Genomic DNA, 27,953 nt, shown 5'->3' with positions numbered 1-27,953 from the left:
ACCTTACCACTGCTACACCTGGTTATCAGCACAACACCTTACCACTGCTACACCTGGTTATCAGCACAACACCTTACCACTGATACACCTGGTTATCAGCACAACACCTTACCACTGTTACACCTGGTTATCAGCACAACACCTTACCACTGATACACCTGGTTATCAGCACAACACCTTACCACTGTTACACCTGGTTATCAGCACAACACCTTACCACTGCTACACCTGGTTATCAGCAGAGTCCCAACACCTTACCACTGTTACACCTGGATATCAGCACAACACCTTACCACTGCTACACCTGGTTATCAGCACAACACCTTACCACTGCTACACCTGGATATCTGCAGAGTCCCAACACCTTACCACTGCTACACCTGGTTATCAGCACAACACCTTACCACTGCTACACCTGGTTATCAGCAGAGTCCCAACACCTTACCACTGCTACACCTGGTTATCAGCACAACACCTTACCACTGCTACACCTGGTTATCAGCAGAGTCCCAACACCTTACCACTGCTACACCTGGATATCTGCAGAGTCCCAACACCTTACCACTGCTACACCTGGTTATCAGCAGAGTCCCAACACCTTACCACTGCTACACCTGGTTATCAGCACAACACCTTACCACTGCTACACCTGGTTATCAGCAGAGTCCCAACACCTTACCACTGCTACACCTGGTTATCAGCACAACACCTTACCACTGCTACACCTGGTTATCAGCAGAGTCCCAACACCTTACCACTGATACACCTGGTTATCTGCAGAGTCCCAACACCTTACCACTGCTACACCTGGTTATCAGCACAACACCTTACCACTGCTACACCTGGTTATCAGCACAACACCTTACCACTGATACACCTGGTTATCAGCACAACACCTTACCACTGTTACACCTGGATATCTGCAGAGTCCCTACACCTTACCACCGCAACACCTGTCTCTCAGCGGAGCCTTGTCTGGCAGCCAAACAGTTCCTTCTGCCTCATTTACTGCCATTTTTTAAAAACATATGACTTGCCTAAATAATTGGGGTTTCTACTGACAATGGAGATGGGGACAACGATCGGATAAGAGGCAGTCCGTAATTTCGATTAAGACATTAATGAGCGAGCTAGGACGGACGAACGGAACGTTAGTCAATATAACTATTTGTTTAGCACTTTTGAAATGTACAGCGACGGAATTCAGATAATGGGCCATTCTTACAGTGTTCTCCCTGTACACCAAGTCAGAACCGTAGGATAAATAAAAGGGGGCATATAAGCAGACAATGAAAGCTCTTTACAATATTCGATGATTTACATTTCTCTAAAACAGGTAATATGCCACGGTAGAACAGTCAGAACAGTAGGCGGAATGAAGAAGTGTAAAATAGACCAAATTATCAGGGTGATGCACATGGGCTACTAACAGCTTACTACACAACATACACTCAGTATTACTTCCTTAGCTACAGTATACATATCTCCCCGGCATATAACATCACTTATGCAGCAGCAGACAAGACATTTTTGGACTCACCGTTGATGTGCTGTGCTCACTTGAACAGGAAGGTGGCGCAGCGGTCGTTCGTGGTCAAATTTTGTCGTCAAAGTCTGGCATTCTCTAGATTTATGGTGCTTTCAAATCAACTGGAGGCCGGATTTTCAATCCCGAGTCGACAGCACAGTTGACAGTTAAACGTTTATCATTTTAAACTTGTAAAAAAAGAGCCCCTTAAATCCCAGATTTGGGACCACGCAGCCACCGATTCCTTCCAAACCACTCAGTTGAATTTGCGATTTCCAACTTGTTGTGTAATGTGTTTATGGTCGATGAGCACCGATACGTTTTATCTATAATTTCTCTTCAATTTCGACTTGATTCATGATGATGAGTGCTAGCTAGCATGCTAACTAAGATTGTGAAAGTATTAAGTTGACATGATCAGTCCAATCAAAGCTATACTGTACATTTTAACGTGATTTGACGTCATTTTTATCTGTGGCCGATGACCTTGAGCGTTCTTGGATGGGGCACTTCTAATGTAACTCTATGGCAGCACCCAAGGGGCTTGAATGTTCAAGGTCTTCTCCTACACTTGGCAGTGACGTAAAGTCCCCGTGAGTGACAGAACACTTAGCCAATCACGGCGCAACGCTCCGTATTTCCTGCTGGCTCGCCCCACCACCACAGGAAGCACTGAGCTGGGCTGAAACACCTGCATTTTGGAGCTGCTTTACTCAAGAAGACAACAGAGACCATGTTTGTTTGCGGCTTTATTAACTCAATGATATTACTTTTTACATCGTTTGCAAACTGATATGTGACACATATTAATGCCAAAAATAACATGCAAAACAGGCAAGCCCCCCCCCTCAAATTGTATTTATTTATTTTTGCTAAAAATGCGGGGCTCTGCCCCACCTGCCCTGAATGTCATGCCGCCACTGGGTGTGACCACCATTTGCCTCATGCAGCGAAACACATCTCCTTCACATAGAGTTGATCAGGCTGTTGATTGTGGTCCTGTTTGGATGTTGTCCCCACCTCCTCTTCGACGGCTGTGTGAAGTTGCTGGATATTGGGCAGGAACTGGAACATGTTGTAGTACACGTCGATCCAGAGCATCCCAAACATGCTCAATGGGGTGACATGTCTGGTGAGTATGCAGGTCATAGAAGAACTGGGAGATTTTCAGCTTCCAGGAATTGTGTACAGATCCTTGCGGCATTATCATGCTGAAACATGAGGTGATGGAGGAGGGTGAATGGCACAACAACGGGGCCCATACCATAAACCCCACCTCCACCATGGGGCCCATACCATAACCCCACCTCCACAATGGGGCCCATACCATAACCCCACCTCCACCATGGGGCCCATACCATAACCCCACCTCCACCATGGGGCCCATACCATAACCCCACCTCCACCATGGGGCCCATACCATAACCCCACCGCCACCATGGGGCCCATACCATAACCCCACCTCCACCATGGGGCCCATACCATAACCCCACCTCCACCATGGGGCCCAAACCATAACCCCACCTCCACCATGGGGCCCATACCATAACCCCACCTCCACCATGGGGCCCATACCATAACCCCACCTCCACCATGGGGCCCATACCATAACCCCACCTCCACCATGGGGCCCATACCATAACCCCACCTCCACCATGGGGCCCATACCATAACCCCACCTCCACCATGGGGCCCATACCATAACCCCACCTCCACCATGGGGCCCATACCATAACCCCACCTCCACCATGGGGCCCATACCATAACCCCACCTCCACCATGGGGCCCATACCATAACCCCACCTCCACCATGGGGCCCATACCATAACCCCACCTCCACCATGGGGCCCATACCATAACCCCACCTCCACCATGGGGCCCATACCATAACCCCACCTCCACCATGGGGCCCATACCATAACCCCACCTCCACCATGGGGCCCATACCATAACCCCACCTCCACCATGGGGCCCATACCATAACCCCACCTCCACCATGGGGCCCATACCATAACCCCACCTCCACCATGGGGCCCAAACCATAACCCCACCTCCACCATGGGGCCCAAACCATAACCCCACCTCCACCATGGGGCCCATACCATAACCCCACCATGGGGCCCATACCATAACCCCACCTCCACCATTGGGCCCATACCATAACCCCACCGCCACCATGGGGCCCATACCATAACCCCACCTCCACCATGGGGCCCATACCATAACCCCACCTCCACCATGGGGCCCATACCATAACCCCACCTCCACCATGGGGCCACTCTGTTCACATCAGCAAACCGCTCATCAACACAACGCCATGCGCACGTGGTCTTCGGTTGTGAGGCCGGTTGTACTTACTTCCAAATTCTCAAAAACGACTTTGGAGGCGGCTTATGGTAGAGAAATTAACATCCAACAGCTCTAGTGGACATTCCTGTAGTCAACATGCCAATTGCATTCTCCCTCAAAACTTGAGACATCTGTGGCATTGTGTTGTTGTGACAAAACTGCACATTTTATAGTGGCGTTTTATTGTCCCCCCAGCACAAGGTGCACCTGTGTAATGATCATGCTGTTTAATCAGCTTCTTGATATGCCACACCTGTCAGATGGATGGATTATCTTGGCAAAAGAGAAACGCTCACCAACAAGGATGTAAACAAAGTTGTGCACAAACATTTTTGAGAAATACGTTTTTTTTTGTGCATATGGAACATTTCTGGGATCTTTTATTTCAGCTCATGAAACATAGAGACCAACACTTGTACATGTTGAGATTTATATTTTAGTTCAGTGTACATGACTATTGAATCGTCCCTGAACAGTCTGTTTTTCAGAAAGACACTGAGGGCTCAAATATGACCACAGCTAAAAACCAGTCGATTCCCATTTATCATTTTATTTAAAGCTTTTAGTCTGCGGGGAAACAAGTGCTCTACAAAATGTCTTCATAGTGAATGGTGGAAGATAGAAACGGCTACCTCAATCCCCCCAGGCACCCCTACAGATCTGCTACCTCAATCCCCCCAGGCACCCCTACAGATCTGCTACCTCCATCCCCCAGGCACCCCTACAGATCTTCTACCTCAATCCCCCAGGCACCCCTACAGAGTTGCTACCTCAATCCCCCCAGGCACCCCTACAGATCTTCTACCTCAATCCCCCAGGCACCCCTACAGATCTGCTACCTCAATCCCCCAGGCACCCCTACAGATCTGCTACCTCAATCCCCCAGGCACCCCTACAGATCTGCTACCTCAATCCCCCCAGGCACCCCTACAGATCTGCTACCTCAATCCCCCAGGCACCCCTACAGATCTGCTACCTCAATATCACAGGCACCCCTACAGATCTGCTACCTCAATCCCCCCAGGCACCCCTACAGATCTGCCACCTCAATCCCCCAGGCACCCCTACAGATCTTCTACCTCAATCCCCCAGGTACCCCTACAGATCTGCTACCTCAATCCCCCAGGCACCCCTACAGATCTGCTACCTCAATCCCCCCAGGCACCCCTACAGATCTTCTACCTCAATCCCCCCAGGCACCCCTACAGATCTGCTACCTCAATCCCCCAGGCACCCCTACAGGTCTGCTACCTCAATCCCCCAGGCACCTCTACAGATCTTCTACCTCAATCCCCCAGGTACCCCTACAGATCTGCTACCTCAATCCCCCCAGGCACCCCTACAGATCTGCTACCTCAATCCCCCAGGCACCCCTACAGATTTTCTACCTCAATCCCCCAGGCACCCCTACAGATCTGCTACCTCAATCCCCCAGGCACCCCTACAGATCTGCTACCTCAATCCCCCCAGGCACCCCTACAGGTCTGCTACCTCAATCCCCCCAGGCACCCCTACAGATCTGCTACCTCAATCCCCCCAGGCACCCCTACAGATCCGCCATCTTTAAATTTGACCGGTTTCTCAACAGGAAAACTTTTTAGAAGTTTGCATTTCCTGCTGTGCAGCAACATTCTCTGCAACAACAGAGCGATCTAATGAAGATAGCAGATCAGTATGAGGTTACCTCATCACTTACTAAACACACACACACACACACACACACACACACACACACACACACACACACACACACACACACACACACACAGAAGAACATGAGCTATTAAAGCTGATTTGGGGTCAGGGATAAGGTTTACAAAAAAAACACCTGGATGAGGTTTGGGTGATAATAAGCAGGCTGGATGGGGGTTAGCGTTCATCTCTGTTTTATTTAAGCTTCTCTGTGAGGTGGTCATACCGCTACACCACCACTAGAGGTCACTGGTCAGGGTGGGGGGGGTCATATGAACCCTCTTCTGATGTCAGCCGGCCGGTTCCCAGCAGGTCTCAGACCCCTTCGTCCAATCAGCCCTCCTGCTGTGGGATCGTGACCTGGGAGCGGACCAATAGGGTCGTAGCGTGGGCGGGGCAGAATACCACCGGGGATGCCGGGTCTCTGGTCGTACTCCCCACCGATGATGCCAGGCGGGTAGAAGGGGAAGGGGTTGTTGGGAAGGGGGTGGAGGGGGTAGAGGGGTGGGGGGACAGGGTGGTAACGGGGCATGTGGCGGGGGTAACTGGCTGCCTCTCTCCTCCACTTGTACTTCTTCTTGTAGAGCTGAAATTAAAATGGTACCAGAGAGTTAGACAGTGGCTTGAGTCTCAAATTGAACCCTATTCCCTATATAGTGCACTACTATAGACCAGAGCCCTATTCCCTATATAGTGCACTACTATAGACCAGGGCCCTATTCCCTATATAGTGCACTACTATAGACCAGAGCCCTATTCCCTATATAGTGCACTACTTTAGACCAGAGCCCTATTCCCTATATAGTGCACTACTTTAGACCAGAGCCCTATTCCCTATATAGTGCACTACTATAGACCAGAGCCCTATTCCCTATATAGTGTCCTACTATAGACCAGAGCCCTATTCCCTATATAGTGCACTACTTTAGACCAGAACCCATAGTGAATAGGGGGGCATTTGAGACGCAGAAGTGATTACAGCAGCATGTCATTTCATAACTTGTTGTCGTTAACATCAATTGCTGAGTTGATATGAACAGATATTTTTATTAACGTCAGATTGTAGCTGGGGTTTTATTAACGTCAGATTGTAGCTGGGGTTTTAATAACGTCAGATTGTAGCTGGGGTTTTATTAACGTCAGACTGTAGCTGGGGTTTTATTAATAACGTCAGATTGTAGCTGGGGTTTTAATAACGTCAGATTGTAGCTGGGGTTTTAATAACGTCAGATTGTAGCTGGGGTTTTATTAACGTCAGATTGTAGCTGGGGTTTTATTAACGTCAGATTGTAGCTGGGGTTTTATTAACGTCAGATTGTAGCTGGGGTTTTATTAACGTCAGATTGTAGCTGGGGTTTTATTAACGTCAGATTGTAGCTGGGGTTTTATTAACGTCAGATTGTAGCTGGGGTTTTATTATTAACGTCAGATTGTAGCTGGGGTTTTATTAACGTCAGATTGTAGCTGGGGTTTTATTAACGTCAGATTGTAGCTGGGGTTTTATTAATAAAGTCAGATTGTAGCTGGGGTTTTATTAACGTCAGATTGTAGCTGGGGTTTTATTAACGTCAGATTGTAGCTGGGGTTTTATTAACGTCAGATTGTAGCTGGGGTTTTATTAACGTCAGATTGTAGCTGGGGTTTTATTAACGTCAGATTGTAGCTGGAGTTTTATTAACGTCAGATTGTAGCTGGGGTTTTATTAACGTCAGATTGTAGCTGGAGTTTTATTAACGTCAGATTGTAGCTGGGGTTTTATTAACGTCAGATTGTAGCTGGGGTTTTATTAATAACGTCAGATTGTAGCTGGGGTTTTATTATTAACGTCAGATTGTAGCTGGGGTTTTATTAACGTCAGACTGTAGCTGGGGTTTTATTAACGTCAGATTGTAGCTGGGGTTTTATTAATAAAGTCAGATTGTAGCTGGGGTTTTATTAACGTCAGATTGTAGCTGGGGTTTTATTAACGTCAGATTGTAGCTGGGGTTTTATTAACGTCAGATTGTAGCTGGGGTTTTATTAACGTCAGATTGTAGCTGGGGTTTTATTAACGTCAGATTGTAGCTGGGGTTTTATTAACGTCAGATTGTAGCTGGAGTTTTATTAACGTCAGATTGTAGCTGGGGTTTTATTAACGTCAGATTGTAGCTGGAGTTTTATTAACGTCAGATTGTAGCTGGGGTTTTATTATTAACGTCAGATTGTAGCTGGGGTTTTATTAACGTCAGACTGTAGCTGGGGTTTTATTAACGTCAGACTGTAGCTGGGGTTTTATTAATAACGTCAGATTGTAGCTGGGGTTTTATTAACGTCAGATTGTAGCTGGGGGTTTTATTAACGTCAGACTGTAGCTGGGGTTTTATTAACGTCAGATTGTAGCTGGGGTTTTATTAATAACGTCAGATTGTAGCTGGGGTTTTATTAACGTCAGATTGTAGCTGGGGTTTTATTATTAACGTCAGATTGTAGCTGGGGGTTTTATTAACGTCAGATTGTAGCTGGGGGTTTTATTAACGTCAGATTGTAGCTGGGGTTTTATTAACGTCAGATTGTAGCTGGGGTTTTATTAACGTCAGATTGTAGCTGGGGTTTTATTAACGTCAGATTGTAGCTGGGGTTTTATTAACGTCAGATTGTAGCTGGGGTTTTATTAACGTCAGATTGTAGCTGGGGTTTTATTAACGTCAGATTGTAGCTGGGGGTTTTATTAACGTCAGATTGTAGCTGGGGTTTTATTAACGTCAGACTGTAGCTGGGGTTTTATTAACGTCAGACTGTAGCTGGGGGTTTTATTAACGTCAGACTGTAGCTGGGGTTTTATTATTAACGTCAGATTGTAGCTGGGGTTTTATTAACGTCAGACTGTAGCTGGGGGTTTTATTAACGTGAGACTGTAGCTGGGGTTTTATTATTAACGTCAGATTGTAGCCGGGGTTTTATTAACGTCAGATTGTAGCTGGGGTTTTATTAACGTCAGATTGTAGCTGGGGTTTTATTAACGTCAGATTGTAGCTGGGGTTTTATTAATAACGTCAGATTGTAGCTGGGGTTTTATTAACGTCAGACTGTAGCTGGGGTTTTATTAACGTCAGATTGTAGCTGGGGTTTTATTAATAAAGTCAGATTGTAGCTGGGGTTTTATTAACGTCAGATTGTAGCTGGGGTTTTATTAACGTCAGATTGTAGCTGGGGTTTTATTAACGTCAGATTGTAGCTGGGGTTTTATTAACGTCAGATTGTAGCTGGGGTTTTATTAACGTCAGATTGTAGCTGGGGTTTTATTAACGTCAGATTGTAGCTGGAGTTTTATTAACGTCAGATTGTAGCTGGGGTTTTATTAACGTCAGATTGTAGCTGGAGTTTTATTAACGTCAGATTGTAGCTGGGGTTTTATTATTAACGTCAGATTGTAGCTGGGGTTTTATTAACGTCAGACTGTAGCTGGGGTTTTATTAACGTCAGACTGTAGCTGGGGTTTTATTAATAACGTCAGATTGTAGCTGGGGTTTTATTAACGTCAGATTGTAGCTGGGGGTTTTATTAACGTCAGACTGTAGCTGGGGTTTTATTAACGTCAGATTGTAGCTGGGGTTTTATTAATAACGTCAGATTGTAGCTGGGGTTTTATTAACGTCAGATTGTAGCTGGGGTTTTATTATTAACGTCAGATTGTAGCTGGGGGTTTTATTAACGTCAGATTGTAGCTGGGGGTTTTATTAACGTCAGATTGTAGCTGGGGTTTTATTAACGTCAGATTGTAGCTGGGGTTTTATTAACGTCAGATTGTAGCTGGGGTTTTATTAACGTCAGATTGTAGCTGGGGTTTTATTAACGTCAGATTGTAGCTGGGGTTTTATTAACGTCAGATTGTAGCTGGGGTTTTATTAACGTCAGATTGTAGCTGGGGGTTTTATTAACGTCAGATTGTAGCTGGGGTTTTATTAACGTCAGCTGGGGTTTTATTAACGTCAGACTGTAGCTGGGGTTTTATTAACGTCAGACTGTAGCTGGGGTTTTATTATTAACGTCAGATTGTAGCTGGGGTTTTATTAACGTCAGACTGTAGCTGGGGGTTTTATTAACGTGAGACTGTAGCTGGGGTTTTATTATTAACGTCAGATTGTAGCCGGGGTTTTATTAACGTCAGATTGTAGCTGGGGTTTTATTAACGTCAGATTGTAGCTGGGGTTTTATTAACGTCAGATTGTAGCTGGGGTTTTATTAATAACGTCAGATTGTAGCTGGGGTTTTATTAACGTCAGACTGTAGCTGGGGTTTTATTAATAACGTCAGATTGTAGCTGGGGTTTTATTAACGTCAGACTGTAGCTGGGGTTTTATTAACGTCAGATTGTAGCTGGGGGTTTTATTAACGTCAGATTGTAGCTGGGGTTTTATTATTAACGTCAGATTGTAGCTGGTGTTTTATTAACGTCAGATTGTAGCTGGGGTTTTATTAATAACGTCAGATTGTAGTTTTATTGATTTCTAAAAGCAGGTCACTAATGAACAGAGACTTACTGTCTGTGGGGTTGATTCCAGGGATGATGAGCAACAGAATAAATTCAGCTGAGACACACCAAACCCTTTTAAACCAGGACATAGACATGTGTTTAAAGAGCATAGTCAATATCTATATATATATATAGAGCCCTAGGACCTGACTCACCTCTTTCCACTGAGTGCCTCTGTCTCGGCTGAGGTCTTGGCAGTCTGCAAGTCAAATAACAAATCTCCATCAGACAATATACACTCAATAACTAAACATATCTTTAATACAGACAGACAGGTCTCAGGAGAACAGTCCTGACTCTGCTCTGACGTGTAGAAACTAAACATCTCTTTAATACAGACAGACAGGTCTCAGGAGAACAGTCCTGGCTCTGCTCTGACGTGTAGAAACTAAACATATCTTTAATACAGACAGACAGGTCTCAGGAGAACAGTCCTGGCTCTGCTCTGACGTGTAGAAACTAAACATATCTTTAATACAGACAGACAGGTCTCAGGAGAACAGTCCTGGCTCTGCTCTGACGTGTAGAAACTAAACATCTCTTTAATACAGACAGACAGGTCTCAGGAGAACAGTCCTGGCTCTGCTCTGACGTGTAGAAACTAAACATCTCTTTAATACAGACAGACAGGTCTCAGGAGAACAGTCCTGACTCTGCTCTGACGTGTAGAAACTAAACATCTCTTTAATACAGACAGACAGGTCTCAGGAGAACAGTCCTGGCTCTGCTCTGACGTGTAGAAACTAAACATCTCTTTAATACAGACAGACAGGTCTCAGGAGAACAGTCCTGGCTCTGCTCTGACGTGTAGAAACTAAACATCTCTTTAATACAGACAGACAGGTCTCAGGAGAACAGTCCTGGCTCTGCTCTGACGTGTAGAAACTAAACATCTCTTTAATACAGACAGACAGGTCTCAGGAGAACAGTCCTGGCTCTGCTCTGACGTGTAGAATCAGACTGTCAATGAATCACAACACACCATTTGAGAGAAGCTACATATTGTGGCATAACATCAATTTCTCTTTACATTTCAGTCATTTAACAGAGACTCTTACCCAGATAGACCAGAGACCTCCAGACAGACCAGAGAGACCAGACAGACCAGAGACCTCCAGATAGACCAGAGACCTCCAGACAGACCAGAGAGACCAGACAGACCAGAGAGACCAGACAGACCAGAGACCTCCAGACAGGCCAGAGACCTCCAGATAGACCAGAGACCTCCAGATAGACCAGAGACCTCCAGACAGACCAGAGAGACCAGACAGACCAGAGACCTCCAGACAGACCAGAGACCTCCAGACAGACCAGAGACCTCCAGACAGACCAGAGACCTCCAGATAGACCAGAGACCTCCAGATAGACCAGAGAGACCAGACAGACCAGAGACCTCCAGACAGACCAGAGACCTCCAGACAGACCAGAGACCTCCAGACAGACCAGAGACCTCCAGACAGACCAGAGACCTCCAGACAGACCAGAGACCTCCAGACAGACCAGAGAGACCAGACAGACCAGAGACCTCCAGACAGACCAGAGAGACCTCCAGATAGACCAGAGAGACATCCAGACAGACCAGAGACCTCCAGACAGACCAGAGACCTCCAGACAGACCAGAGACCTCCAGATAGACCAGAGACCTCCAGACAGACCAGAGACCTCCAGATAGACCAGAGACCTCCAGATAGACCAGAGACCTCCAGACAGACCAGAGAGACCAGACAGACCAGAGACCTCCAGACAGACCAGAGACCTCCAGACAGACCAGAGACCTCCAGACAGACCAGAGACCTCCAGATAGACTAGAGACCTCCAGACAGGCCAGAGAGACCAGACAGACCAGAGACCTCCAGACAGACCAGAGAGACATCCAGACAGGCCAGAGACCTCCAGACAGACCAGAGACCTCCAGACAGACCAGAGAGACCAGACAGACCAGAGACCTCCAGACAGACCAGAGAGACATCCAGACAGGCCAGAGACCTCCAGACAGACCAGAGACCTCCAGACAGACCAGAGACCTCCAGACAGACCAGAGACCTCCAGACAGACCAGAGACCTCCAGACAGACCAGAGGCCTCCAGACAGACCAGAGACCTCCAGATAGACCAGAGAGACCTCCAGATAGACCAGAGAGACCTCCAGATAGACCAGAGACCTCCAGACAGACCAGAGACCTCCAGATAGACCAGAGACCTCCAGACAGACCAGAGACCTCCAGACAGACCAGAGACCTCCAGACAGACCAGAGACCTCCAGACAGACCAGAGACCTCCAGACAGACCAGAGACCTCCAGACAGACCAGAGAGACCAGACAGACCAGAGAGACCAGACAGACCAGAGACCTCCAGACAGACCAGAGAGACCAGACAGACCAGAGACCTCCAGATAGACCAGAGAGACCAGACAGACCAGAGACCTCCAGATAGACCAGAGACCTCCAGATAGACCAGAGACCTCCAGACAGACCAGAGACCTCCAGACAGACCAGAGACCTCCAGATAGACCAGAGACCTCCAGACAGACCAGAGACCTCCAGACAGACCAGAGACCTCCAGATAGACCAGAGAGACCTCCAGACAGACCAGAGACCTCCAGAGAGACCAGAGACCTCCAGACAGACCAGAGACCTCCAGATAGACCAGAGACCTCCAGATAGACCAGAGACCTCCAGACAGACCAGAGAGACCAGACAGACCAGAGACCTCCAGACAGACCAGAGACCTCCAGATAGACCAGAGAGACCTGTCTTTTATGTGTGTTTATAAATATATCCGTGTGTGTGTGTGTGTGCGCGTTCGTCCTACCCCTGAAGTCTCGGCGGTAGAGATGTCTCCAGAGAGCCGGGTCTGTGGTGGTCTGGTGGAGGTGCCTGTTGACCGAGGAGAGGGCCAGGAGAGAGGAGACATCCAGCAGTCTCAGCACCCTCAGTAACAGCTCTGGAGGAAGGACTGGCAGGCCAAACACTGCTGGCAGGGCCATGGCTGTTATACCACCACCAGACAACAGGGGGAGACAGAGAGTCACAATACAGAGAGATAGATAGTTACAACACTGCTGGCAGGGCCATGGCTGTTATACCACCACCAGACACCAGGGGGAGACAGAGTCACAATACAGAGAGATAGATAGTTACAACACTGCTGGTAGGACCATGGCTGTTATACCACCACCAGACAACAGGGGGGGAGACAGAGAGTCACAATACAGAGAGATAGATAGTTACAACACTGCTGGTAGGACCATGGCTGTTATACCACCACCAGACAACAGGGGGGGAGACAGAGAGTCACAATACAGAGAGATAGATAGTTACAACACTGCTGGTAGGACCATGGCTGTTATACCACCACCAGACACCAGGGGGAGACAGAGAGTCACAATACAGAGAGATAGATAGTTACAACACTGCTGGTAGGGCCATGGCTGTTATACCACCACCAGACACCAGGGGGAGACAGAGAGTCACAATACAGAGAGATAGATAGTTACAACACTGCTGGTAGGACCATGGCTGTTATACCACCACCAGACACCAGGGGGGAGACAGAGAGTCACAATACAGAGAGATAGATAGTTACAACACTGCTGGTAGGACCATGGCTGTTATACCACCACCAGACAACAGGGGGAGACAGAGAGTCACAATACAGAGAGATAGATAGTTACAACACTGCTGGTAGGACCATGGCTGTTATACCACCACCAGACACCAGGGGAGACAGAGAGTCACAATACAGAGAGATAGATAGTTACAACACTGCTGGTAGGACCATGGCTGTTATACCACCACCAGACACCAGGGGGGAGACAGAGAGTCACAATACAGAGAGATAGATAGTTACAACACTGCTGGTAGGACCATGGCTGTTATACCACCACCAGACACCAGGGGGAGACAGAGAGTCACAATACAGAGAGATAGATAGTTACAACACTGCTGGTAGGACCATGGCTGTTATACCACCACCAGACGGAGACAGAGAGTCACAATACAGAGAGATAGATAGTTACAACACTGCTGGTAGGACCATGGCTGTTATACCACCACCAGACACCAGGGGGAGACAGAGAGTCACAATACAGAGAGATAGATAGTTACAACACTGCTGGTAGGACCATGGCTGTTATACCACCACCAGACACCAGGGGGAGACAGAGAGTCACAATACAGAGAGATAGATAGTTACAACACTGCTGGTAGGACCATGGCTGTTATACCACCACCAGACACCAGGGGGAGACAGAGAGTCACAATACAGAGAGATAGATAGTTATAACACTGCTGGTAGGACCATGGCTGTTATACCACCACCAGACACCAGGGGAGACAGAGAGTCACAATACAGAGAGATAGATAGTTACAACACTGCTGGTAGGACCATGGCTGTTATACCACCACCAGACAACAGGGGGGGAGACAGAGAGTCACAATACAGAGAGATAGATAGTTACAACACTGCTGGTAGGACCATGGCTGTTATACCACCACCAGACACCAGGGGGAGACAGAGAGTCACAATACAGAGAGATAGATAGTTACAACACTGCTGGTAGGACCATGGCTGTTATACCACCACCAGACACCAGGGGGAGACAGAGAGTAATGGATTTGACACATTGGTAATTACCCAATTAATTAAATTAATTGGTCATTTACATATGCTATTCAATGATTTTAAATGATTGCAGTGAGATCTGAGAGACCAATGTCATATTTCCAGATATTTCCTTCTTAATAACAGTACTAGATATCTACATCCCAGTACTATATATTTATTAATAACAGTACTAGATATCTACATCCCAGTACTATTTATTACTTAACAGTACTACATATCTACATCCCAGTACTATTTATTACTTAACAGTACTATATATCTACATCCCAGTACTATTTATTTAATAACAGTACTATATTTCTACATCCCAGTACTATTTATTTAATAACAGTACTATATTTCTACATCCCAGTACTATATATTTATTAATAACAGTACTACATATCTACATCCCAGTACTATATATTTATTAATAACAGTACTACATATCTACATCCCAGTACTATTTATTAATAACAGTACTATATATCTATATCCCAGTACTATTTATTTAATAACAGTACTACATATCTACATCCCAGTACTATATATTTATTAATAACAGTACTATATATCTATATCCCAGTACTATTTATTTAATAACAGTACTACATATCTACATCCCAGTACTATTTATTTAATAACAGTACTACATATCTACATCCCAGTACTATATATTTAATAACAGTACTATATATCTACATCCCAGTACCTTCTCTGGCTGAAGCTATCAGAGGATACACCAGCTGGTCTTTGAAGACCCGGGACAACTTCCTCAGCTCTGTGTAGACGGCCGCTGCGCTGTCACCTGGAACAGGACAGACAGAACAGAACTATTACCTGGAACAGGACAGACAGAACAGACACTATCACCTGGAACAGGACAGACACTATCACCTGGAACATGACAGACACTATCACCTGGAACAGGACAGACAGAACAGACACTATCACCTGGAACAGGACAGACACTATCACCTGGAACAGAACAGACACTATCACCTGGAACATGACAGACAGAACAGACACTATCACCTGGAACAGAACAGACACTATCACCTGGAACAGGACAGACACTATCACCTGGAACAGGACAGACACTATCACCTGGAACAGGACAGACACTATCACCTGGAACAGGACAGACACTATCACCTGGAACAGGACAGACAGAACAGACACTACCACCTGGAACAGAACAGACACTATCCCCTGGAACAGGACAGACAGAACAGACACTACCACCTGGAACAGAACAGACAATATCACCTGGAACAGGACAGACACTATCACCTGGAACAGGACAGACACTATCACCTGGAACAGAACAGACAGAACGGACACTATTACCTGGAGCAGGACAGACACTATCACCTGGAACATGACAGACACTATCACCTGGAACAGGACAGACACTATCACCTGGAACAGGACAGACACTATAACCTGGAACAGGACAGACACTACTACCTGGAACAGGACAGACAGAACAGACACTATCACCTGGAACAGGACAGACACTATCACCTGGAACAGGACAGACAGAACAGACACTATCACCTGGAACAGGACAGACAGAACAGACACTATCACCTGGAACAGGACAGACACTATCACCTGGAACAGAACATACACTATCACCTGGAACAGGACAGACAGAACAGACACTGTCACCTGGAACAGGACAGACAGAACAGACACTATCACCTGGAACAGGACAGACAGAACAGACACTATTACCTGGAACAGGACAGACACTATCACCTGGAACAGGACAGACACTTTCACCTGGAACAGGAAAGACACTATAACCTGGAACAGGACAGACACTACTACCTGGAACAGGACAGACAGAATAGACACTATCACTTGGAACAGGACAGACAGAACAGACACTACTACCTGGAACAGGACATACACTATCACCTGGAACAGGACATACACTATGACCTGGAACAGGACAGACAGAACAGACACTATCACCTGGAACAGAACAGACAATATCACCTGGAACAGGACAGACACTACTACCTGGAACAGGACATACACTATGACCTGGAACAGGACAGACAGAACAGACACTATCACCTGGAACAGGACAGACACTATCACCTGGAACAGGACAGACAGAACAGACACTATCACCTGGAACAGGACAGACACTATCACCTGGAACATGACAGACACTATCACCTGGAACAGGACAGACACTATCACCTGGAACAGGACAGACACTATAACCTGGAACAGGACAGACACTACTACCTGGAACAGGACAGACAGAACAGACACTATCACCTGGAACAGGACAGACACTATCACCTGGAACAGAACATACACTATCACCTGGAACAGGACAGACAGAACAGACACTGTCACCTGGAACAGGACAGACAGAACAGACACTATCACCTGGAACAGGACAGACAGAACAGACACTATTACCTGGAACAGGACAGACACTATCACCTGGAACAGGACAGACACTTTCACCTGGAACAGGAAAGACACTATAACCTGGAACAGGACAGACACTACTACCTGGAACAGGACAGACAGAATAGACACTATCACTTGGAACAGGACAGACAGAACAGACACTACTACCTGGAACAGGACATACACTATCACCTGGAACAGGACATACACTATGACCTGGAACAGGACAGACAGAACAGACACTATCACCTGGAACAGAACAGACAATATCACCTGGAACAGGACAGACACTATCACCTGGAACAGGACAGACAGAACAGACACTATCACCTGGAACAGGACAGACACTATCACCTGGAACATGACAGACACTTACACCTGGAACAGGACAGACACTATCACCTGGAACAGGACAGACACTATAACCTGGAACAGGACAGACACTATCACCTGGAACAGGACAGACACTATCACCTGGAACAGGACAGACAGAACAGACACTATCACCTGGAACAGGACAGACAGAACAGACACAATCACCTGGAACAGGACAGACACCAGCACCTGGAACAGGACAGACAACAGACACTGTCACCTGGAACAGGACATACACTATCACCTGGAACAGGACAGACAGAACAGACACTATCACCTGGAACAGAACAGACACTATCACCTGGAACAGGACAGACACTATCACCTGGAACAGGACAGACAGAACAGACACTATCACCTGGAACAGGACAGACAGAACAGACACTATCACCTGGAACAGGACAGACAACCACCTGTAGATTAACACACACTAACCTGTCCACTGGTCAGTCACACTAACCTGTCCACTGGTCAGTCACACTAACCTGTCCACTGGTCAGTCACACTAACCTGTCCACTGGTCAGTCACACTAACCTGTCCACTGGTCAGTCACAGTAACCTGTCCACTGGTCAGTCACACTAACCTGTCCACTGGTCAGTCACAGTAACCTGTCCACTGGTCAGTCACACTAACCTGTCCACTGGTCAGTCACACTAACCTGTCCACTGGTCAGTCACACTAACCTGTCCACTGGTCAGTCACACTAACCTGTCCACTGGTCAGTCACACTAACCTGTCCACTGGTCAGTCACACTAACCTGTCCACTGGTCAGTCACCAGTCACACACACTAACCTGTCCACTGGTCAGTCACACTAACCTGTCCACTGGTCAGTCACACTAACCTGTCCACTGGTCAGTCACACTAACCTGTCCACTGGTCAGTCACACTAACCTGTCCACTGGTCAGTCACACTAACCTGTCCACTGGTCAGTCACACTAACCTGTCCACTGGTCAGTCACACTAACCTGTCCACTGGTCAGTCACACTAACCTGTCCACTGGTCAGTCACACTAACCTGTCCACTGGTCAGTCACACTAACCTGTCCACTGGTCAGTCACACTAACCTGTCCACTGGTCAGTCACATAGGTGGAGGGTTTCAGCGACAGTTTCCTCACTGTTTCCACCTGCTGCTTCACCTTCAGGGTGGCTGCAGAGGGGAGCAAGATAACAATCAATCAGGGGGGAAACCGGTCAGATCAATAACGATAATCAGAGATGGATCAAACATATAGCTATGGAAAACACTGAGACTGCCCTTCCAGATGGCGCCCTATAGAGCCCTATAGCCCTTCCAGATGGCCCCCTATAGCCCTTCCAGATGGCCCCCTATAGCCCTTCCAGATGGCCCCCTATAGCCCTTCCAGATGGCCCCCTATAGCCCTTCCAGATGGCCCCCTATAGTCCTTCCAGATGGCCCCCTATAGCCCTTCCAGATGGCCCCCTATAGCCCTTCCAGATGGCCCCCTATAGCCCTTCCAGATGGCCCCCTATAGAGCCCTATAGTCCTTCCAGATGGCCCCCTATAGCCCTTCCAGATGGCCCCCTATAGCCCTTCCAGATGGCCCCCTATAGCCCTTCCAGATGGCCCCCTATAGCCCTTCCAGATGGCCCCCTATAGCCCTTCCAGATGGCCCCCTATAGCCCTTCCAGATGGCCCCTATAGTCCTTCCAGATGGCCCCCTATAGCCCTTCCAGATGGCCCCCTATAGCCCTTCCAGATGGCCCCCTATAGTCCTTCCAGATGGCGCCCTATAGCCCTTCCAGATGGCCCCCTATAGCCCTTCCAGATGGCCCCCTATAGAGCCCTATAGTCCTTCCAGATGGCCCCCTATAGCCCTTCCAGATGGCCCCTATAGCCCTTCCAGATGGCCCCCTATAGCCCTTCCAGATGGCCCCCTATAGCCCTTCCAGATGGCCCCCTATAGCCCTTCCAGATGGCCCCCTATAGCCCTTCCAGATGGCCCCCTATAGCCCTTCCAGATGGCCCCCTATAGCCCTTCCAGATGGCCCCTATAGCCCTTCCAGATGGCCCCCTATAGCCCTTCCAGATGGCCCCCTATAGCCCTTCCAGATGGCCCCCTATAGCCCTTCCAGATGGCCCCCTATAGTCCTTCCAGATGGCCCCCTATAGCCCTTCCAGATGGCCCCCTATAGCCCTTCCAGATGGCCCCCTATAGCCCTTCCAGATGGCCCCCTATAGCCCTTCCAGATGGCCCCCTATAGCCCTTCCAGATGGCCCCCTATAGCCCTTCCAGATGGCCCCTATAGCCCTTCCAGATGGCCCCCTATAGCCCTTCCAGATGGCCCCCTATGGTCCTTCCAGATGGCCCCCTACGGCCCTTCCAGATGGCCCCCTATGGCCCTTCCAGATGGCCCCTATAGCCCTTCCAGATGGCCCCTATAGCCCTTCCAGATGGCCCCCTATAGTCCTTCCAGATGGCCCCCTATAGTCCTTCCAGATGGCCCCCTATAGCCCTTCCAGATGGCCCCCTATAGCCCTTCCAGATGGCGCCCTATAGTCCTTCCAGATGGCGCCCTATGGCCCTTCCAGATGGCCCCCTATAGCCCTTCCAGATGGCGCCCTATAGCCCTTCCAGATGGCCCCCTATGGCCCTTCCAGATGGCCCCCTATAGTCCTTCCAGATGGCGCCCTATGGCCCTTCCAGATGGCCCCCTATAGCCCTTCCAGATGGCGCCCTATAGCCCTTCCAGATGGCCCCCTATAGCCCTTCCAGATGGCCCCCTATAGCCCTTCCAGATGGCCCCCTATAGCCCTTCCAGATGGCCCCCTATAGAGCCCTATAGCCCTTCCAGATGGCCCCTATAGCCCTTCCAGATGGCCCCCTATAGCCCTTCCAGATGGCCCCCTATAGCCCTTCCAGATGGCCCCTATAGCCCTTCCAGATGGCCCCCTATAGCCCTTCCAGATGGCCCCCTATAGCCCTTCCAGATGCCCCTAGGCCTATAGCCCTTCCAGATGGCCCCTATAGCCCTTCCAGATGGCCCCCTATAGCCCTTCCAGATGGCCCCTATAGCCCTTCCAGATGGCCCCCTATAGCCCTTCCAGATGGCGCCCTATAGAGCCCTATAGCCCTTCCAGATGGCCCCCTATAGCCCTTCCAGATGGCCCCCTATAGCCCTTCCAGATGGCCCCCTATAGCCCTCCCAGATGACCCCCTATAGCCCTTCCAGATGGCCCCCTATAGTCCTTCCAGATGGCCCCTATAGCCCTTCCAGATGGCCCCCTATAGCCCTTCCAGATGGCCCCCTATAGCCCTTCCAGATGGCCCCCTATGGCCCTTCCAGATGGCCCCCTATAGCCCTTCCAGATGGCCCCTATAGCCCTTCCAGATGGCCCCCTATAGCCCTTCCAGATGGCGCCCTATAGCCCTTCCAGATGGCCCCCTATAGCCCTTCCAGATGGCCCCCTATAGCCCTTCCAGATGGCCCCCTATGGCCCTTCCAGATGGCCCCCTATAGAGCCCTATAGCACTTCCAGATGGCCCCCTATAGCCCTTCCAGATGGCCCCCCTATAGCCCTTCCAGATGGCGCCCTATAGAGCCCTATAGCCCTTCCAGATGGCCCCCTATAGCCCTTCCAGATGGCCCCCTATAGTCCTTCCAGATGGCCCCTATAGCCCTTCCAGATGGCCCCTATAGCCCTTCCAGATGGCCCCCTATAGCCCTTCCAGATGGCCCCCTATAGCCCTTCCAGATGGCCCCCCTATAGCCCTTCCAGATGGCCCCCTATAGCCCTTCCAGATGGCCCCTATAGCCCTTCCAGATGGCCCCCTATAGTCCTTCCAGATGGCCCCTATAGCCCTTCCAGATGGCCCCCTATAGCCCTTCCAGATGGCCCCCTATAGCCCTTCCAGATGGCCCCCTATAGCCCTTCCAGATGGCCCCCTATAGCCCTTCCAGATGGCCCCCTATGGTCCTTCCAGATGGCCCCTATAGCCCTTCCAGATGGCGCCCTATAGCCCTTCCAGATGGCCCCTATAGCCCTTCCAGATGGCCCCTATAGCCCTTCCAGATGGCCCCCTATAGCCCTTCCAGATGGCCCCCTATAGCCCTTCCAGATGGCCCCTATAGCCCTTCCAGATGGCCCCCTATGGCCCTTCCAGATGGCCCCCTATAGAGCCCTATAGCCCTTCCAGATGGCCCCCTATAGCCCTTCCAGATGGCCCCCTATAGCCCTTCCAGATGGCGCCCTATAGAGCCCTATAGCCCTTCCAGATGGCCCCCTATAGCCCTTCCAGATGGCCCCCTATAGCCCTTCCAGATGGCCCCCTATAGTCCTTCCAGATGGCCCCCTATAGCCCTTCCAGATGGCCCCCTATAGCCCTTCCAGATGGCCCCTATAGCCCTTCCAGATGGCCCCCTATAGCCCTTCCAGATGGCCCCTATAGCCCTTCCAGATGGCCCCTATAGCCCTTCCAGATGGCCCCCTATAGCCCTTCCAGATGGCCCCCTATAGAGCCCTATGGTCCCTCCAGATGGCCCCCTATAGTCCCTGGTCAGAAGTAATAAACTACATAGTGAATAGGATCCCATTTGGGACCCAGCCACAGCTTTGAGAAACAGTGAGACTGACCGTTGATAACCAGAATGGGTCCCATGGGTACAGCTAGGACCATGGCCAGGCTGTCGTCACAGAGAGGATGGGCATACTGCAGTCTGTACAGCCCTCCTGGTGCCCTCCACCCAGCTGGCATCTCACCAGGACGCCCCTCAGAGCCCTACACACACGCACACACACGCACGCACGCACACACAATTTAGGGAATAGGGCTCTGGTCAACAGTAGTGCACTATTTAGGGAATAGGGTGACATTTGGGATGCAATCCCAGAGAGCATACTCCTCGCATCCTCTCTCTTCGCCTCTTTCTCAAACCCATTGGATGAGAAAACCAGAGGTCCCTCCCACCTGAAACTTCTCCTCCAATGGGTTTTGAGGAGGAAGCAGAGAGGCTGCAAGGAGTTATTGAATTGAGATTTCCCCAGTCTCCCGTAGAGCCTTATACCTGACACAGGAAGCCCGTCTCAACCATCAGGAGGTGTACTGCCACCATCAGGGCATCACAGGTACTGCTGCTCTGAGCCTGGTGGTACAGAACCTCCAGGGAATGGGGTACCTTCCCTCCTTCTGCTTCCCCACACAGCATGGGTTCCCAAACCCACCGGCCTGCCTCTTCTTCCTCTCTGACCACTTCCTGTTGAGGCTCCACCCCCATGCTGGCCTGGATCAACAACACAAATCACCACGGTGACTATCTGGTATACTGAGAAGACAGCCAATCGTAGCATCCGATTAGTTATAGGAAAACTCACAATACAATTGAATTACCGCAAAAATCAAATGATTTACACATTTTATATACATATACACACACAGTGAATTCAAAAAGTATTCAGACCCCTTGAATTTTTCCACATTTTGTTGCGTTACAACCTTATTCTAAAATTGATTCAATCGTTTCCCCCCCCCCTTAAATCTACACACAATACCCAATAATGACATCACAATACCCCATAATGACATCACAATACCCCATAATGACATCACAATACCCCATAATGACATCACAATACCCCATAATGACATCACAATACCCCATAATGACAAAACAAAAACAGGTTAAGAAATTTAAAAAAAGCTGAAATATCACATTGACATAAATATTAATTAACCCTTAATTCAGTACTTTGCTTAAGCACCTTTGGCAGTGATTACAGCCTTGAGTCTTCTTGGGTATGACGCTACAAGCTTGGCACACCTGTATTTGGGGAGTTTCTCCCATTCTTCTCTGCAGATCCTCTCAAGCTCTGTCAGGTTGGATGGGGAGCGTCGCTGCACAGCTATTTTCACGTCTCTCCAGAGATGTTCGATCGGGTTCAAGTCCAGGCTCTGGATGGGCCACTCAAGGACATTCAGAGACTTGTCCCGAAGCCACTCCTGCGCTGTCTTGGCTGTGTGAGGTCTTTCCCTCGATCCTGAATAGTCTTCCAGTACCTGTCGCTGAAAAACATCCCCACAGCATGCTGCTGCCACCACCATGCTTCACCATTGAGATGTCGCCAAGTTTCCTCCAGACGTGACGCTTGGCATTCAGGCAAAAGAGTTCAATCTTGGTTTCATCAGACCAGAGAATCTTGTTTCTCATGGTCCAAGAGTCCTTTAGGTGCCTTTTGGCAAACTCCGTGGGCTGTCATGTGCCTTTTACTGAGGAGTGGCTTCCGTCTGGCCACTCCACCATAAAGGCCTGATTGGTGGAGTGCTGCAGAGATGGTTGTCCTTCTGGAAGGTTCTCCTATCTCCACAGAGGATCTCTGGAGCTCTGTCAGAGTGACCATCAGGTTCTTGGTCACCTCCCTGACCAAGGCCCTTCTCCTCCGATCGCTCAGTTTGGCCGGGCGGCCAGCTCTAGGAAGAGTCTTGGTGGTTCCAAACTTCTTCCATTTAAGAATGATGGAGGCCACTGTGTTCTTGGGGACCTTCAATGCTGCAGAAGTGTTTTGGTTCCCTTCCCCAGATCTGTGCCTCAACACAATCCTGTCTCTGAGCTCTACGGACAATTCCTTCGACCTCATGGCTTGGTTTTTGCTCTGACATGCACTGTCAACTGTGGAACCTCATATAGACAGGTGTGTGTCTTTCCAAATCATGTCCAGTCAATTGAATTTATGACAGGTGGATCTACAATCAGGTTGTAGAAACATCAAGGATGGAAACAGGACACACCTGAGCTGAATTTCGAGTCTCATAGCAAAGCGTCTGAATACTTATGTCAATAAGGTATCTGTCTTATGTTTTTTTTATACATTTGCAAAAAATTCTAAAAACCTGTTTTCACGTTGTCATTATGGGTTATTGTGACGTCATTATGGGGTATTATGATGTCATTATGGGTTATTGTGATGTCATTATGGGGTTTTGTGATGTCATTATGGGGTACTGTGATGTCATTATGGGGTTTTGTGATGTCATTATGGGGTTTTGTGATGTCATTATGGGTTATTGTGATGTCATTATGGGGTATTGTGATGTCATTATGGGGTATTGTGATGTCATTATGGGTTATTGTGATGTCATTATGGGGTATTGTGATGTCATTATGGGTTATTGTGATGTCATTATGGGATATTGTGATGTCATTAAGGGGTATTGTGTGTAGATTGATGAAGGGGGAAAAAAAATAATTGAATCAATTTTAGAATAAGGCTGTAACGTAACAAAATGTGGAAAAAGTCAAGGGGTCTGAATACTTGTATTGTAATATACTACTACTATATATACACACTACTGTAATATAATATACTAATGGGGTTAGGAGTTGAAGGCTCACCTCACTGGAGCGTTGGGCTGGTGGGTGTACAGCTTGGTACAGCCCAGTACTACTACTACTACTGCTGCTGTTGCTGGGTGCCTGGCGGGCTGAGGAGGCAAAGGCAGCGGAGGAAGCAGGGTAGCCTGAGGGCACAGCCTGGCGGGCTGAGGAGCAGGGGCAGCGGAGGAAGCAGGGGCAGCGGAGGGCACAGCCTGGCAGGCGGAGGGAGCAGGGTAGCCTGAGGGGCACAGCCTGGCGGGCTGAGGGAGTAGAGGCGGCGGAGGGCACAGCGACAGTTGGACGCAGGATGACACAGACCAGGTCCCCAGTGACGATGCCACAGGAAGACAAAGTCTGACCAGAGTCAGAGAGAAGATCTGAGCCGTTCAGGGACAAGGTGAACTCTGAGTCTGGGCTGTGGGGGGGACAGAGGAGAGTTAGGATCTGAGCTGTTCAGGGACAAGGTGAACTCTGGGCTGTGGGGGGACAGAGGAGAGTTAGGATCTGAGCTGTTCAGGGACAAGGTGAACTCTGAGTCTGGGCTGTGGGGGACAGAGGAGAGTTAGGATCTGAGCTGTTCAGGGACAAGGTGAACTCTGGGCTGTGGGGGGGACAGAGGAGAGTTAGGATCTGAGCTGTTCAGGGACAAGGTGAACTCTGAGTCTGGGCTGTGGGGGGACAGAGGAGAGTTAGGATCTGAGCTGTTCAGGGACAAGGTGAACTCTGGGCTGTGGAGGGACAGAGGACAATTAGGAGCCGTTCAGGGACAAGGTGAACTCTGGGCTGTGGAGGAACCTAAGGGACTAACTAACCTGAGGGACTAACCTGAGGGACTAACCTGAGGGTCTAACCTGAGGGACTGAGGGACTAACCTGAGGGACTGAGGGACTAACCTGAGGGACTAACCTGAGGGACTGAGGGACTAACCTGAGGGACTGAGGGACTAACCTGAGGGACTAACCTGAGGGACTAACCTGAGGGACTAACCTGAGGGTCTGAGGGACTAACCTAAGGGACTAACCTAAGGGACTAACCTGAGGGTCTAACCTGAGGGTCTAACCTGAGGGACTGAGGGACTAACCTGAGGGACTAACCTGAGGGACTGAGGGACTAACCTGAGGGACTGAGGGACTAACCTGAGGGACTGAGGGACTAACCTGAGGGACTAACCTGAGGGACTAACCTGAGGGACTAACCTGAGGGACTGAGGGACTAACCTGAGGGACTAACCTGAGGGTCTGAGGGACTAACCTGAGGGACTAACCTGAGGGACTAACCTGAGGGTCTGAGGGACTAACCTAAGGGACTAACCTAAGGGACTAACCTGAGGGTCTAACCTGAGGGTCTAACCTGAGGGACTGAGGGACTAACCTGAGGGACTAACTAACCTGAGGGACTAACCTGAGGGACTAACCTGAGGGACTGAGGGACTAACCTGAGGGACTGAGGGACTAACCTGAGGGACTAACCTGAGGGACTAACCTGAGGGACTAACCTGAGGGACTGAGGGACTAACCTGAGGGACTAACCTGAGGGTCTGAGGGACTAACCTGAGGGACTAACCTGAGGGACTAACCTGAGGGTCTAACCTGAGGGTCTAACTAACCTGAGGGACTAACTAACCTGAGGGACTAACCTGAGGGTCTAACTAACCTGAGGGTCTGAGGGACTAACCTGGGGGACTAACTAACCTGAGGGACTAACCTGAGGGACTAACCTGAGGGTCTAACCTGAGGGACTAACCTGAGGGACTAACTAACCTGAGGGACTAACCTGAGGGACTAACCTGAGGGACTAACCTGAGGGTCTAAGGGACTAACCTGAGGGACTAACTAACCTGAGTCCATGTGAAGGCAGAAGAATCTCTCTGATTTGAACGTTGAGCTCTGTCAGAGTTGGCTCCTCTCCCTCCAGCTTCACCCGGCTGGTCTGCTTGTTTATCCTCACACGCAGTTTCATGCTTGGGGGGGGAGAGAGACCGATGGACAGGGTTAGGTAGTGGTCTGCTTGTTTATCCTCACACACAGTTTCATGCTTGGGGGGGGAGAGAGATAGAGACCGACGGACAGGGTTAGGTAGTGGTCTGCTTGTTTATCCTCACACAAGTTTCATGCTTGGGGGGGAGAGAGACCGACGGACAGGGTTAGGTAGTGGTCTGCTTGTTTATCCTCACACACAGTTTCATGCTTGGGGGGGAGAGAGACCGACGGACAGGGTTAGGTAGTGGTCTGCTTCGTTATTCCTCACACACAGTTTCATGCTTTCGGGGGGGAGAGAGATAGAGACCGACGGACAGGGTTAGGTAACCAACACACAGAACACCATCAGACAGGTTAAGGACACAAATTCAATAATTCAGACCCAAGACACTTAAATGTGGTCTTCTCTCCCTGGTTCATCATGAATCATTACTGGGCATCTTCCAACAACAACAAAAAACGTTTTCACAACGCGTCCAACTTTCTGAACATGATGTCAGTTTTCACAATGAAGTAGAAAACACTTGGCAAAGCCAAGTCACCTGTTTACAGTAGAAATACAGTGCTAGCTGGAATTCTTTCACTTTCATTTCTTGCCTAACTGTGTTATTAAGAAAGACTGAATTATGAAAGCAAAATGGTAAAACGTTCATCGGTGTAACGATCTAACGTTATAGCAGGTCCACTGGCCTAGCAATTCCTACAGTATACAGATATATTTCATTACGCACAGCACACTTCTGGTGTTATCTAGCTTAGAACAATGCAAACCTAGATGTACAAGTGCAGCTAGCTAGTAGCTAGTAGCTAGCTAGCTAGCCAGCCAGCAGCGTTTCGCTTACTTTAGTTTAGTTGTTTTCTCTTGTTAACTTATTGCAAGCCTTAATCATTTCACACCAAACATTTCATGTTAACTAAAGAGTAGAGAGAGTTGAAGATTTCCACGGTAACGAGAAGATAGAAGAGGCTTTGACAGAAGCTAGATGGGGTCAACAATGATATCAGCTTGTTTACTTCAACTACGGAAAGCGAGTAGGAGTTCTAACTTCAACTACGGAAAGCGAGTAGAGTTTTGACTTCAACTACGGAAAGCGAGTAGGAGTTCTGACTTCAACTACGGAAAGCGAGAAGAGTTC

At 48.8% G+C, this 27,953-nt stretch overlaps 1 protein-coding gene across 3 annotated transcripts; it reads right to left on the bottom strand.

The window, feature by feature from the left end:
* Positions 1-5,826: 5,826 nt before the first annotated feature.
* LOC123732235 (F-box only protein 7-like) lies at positions 5,827-27,950 on the bottom strand. 3 transcript variants are annotated; one of them, XM_045711528.1, is made up of 12 exons: positions 27,660-27,950; positions 26,676-26,798; positions 25,091-25,253; positions 24,857-24,994; positions 22,535-22,750; positions 22,104-22,248; positions 18,573-18,656; positions 15,400-15,495; positions 12,894-13,070; positions 10,238-10,281; positions 10,090-10,154; positions 6,036-6,155 (listed from the first exon to the last, which is right to left on the bottom strand). In XM_045711528.1, exons 2-11 carry the CDS (start codon positions 26,795-26,797, stop codon positions 10,134-10,136), a joined length of 1,206 nt encoding a protein of 401 aa, XP_045567484.1. In that variant the 5' UTR covers position 26,798; positions 27,660-27,950; the 3' UTR covers positions 6,036-6,155; positions 10,090-10,133. The 3 variants fall into 3 exon arrangements, with proteins under 3 accessions (XP_045567482.1, XP_045567483.1, XP_045567484.1); XM_045711526.1 differs by lacking the exon at positions 10,090-10,154 and having other exon boundaries at positions 5,827-6,155; XM_045711527.1 differs by lacking the exon at positions 10,090-10,154 and having other exon boundaries at positions 5,827-6,155; positions 24,857-24,937.
* Between the last annotated feature and the right edge of the window lie 3 nt (positions 27,951-27,953).

The sequence above is a fragment of the Salmo salar genome, unplaced genomic scaffold (assembly GCF_905237065.1).
Source record: "Salmo salar unplaced genomic scaffold, Ssal_v3.1, whole genome shotgun sequence".
NCBI classification, from domain to species: Eukaryota; Metazoa; Chordata; class Actinopteri; order Salmoniformes; family Salmonidae; genus Salmo; species Salmo salar.
Note: the sequence above shows the minus strand (reverse complement) of the source record. Positions and strands in the feature narration are given on the sequence as shown.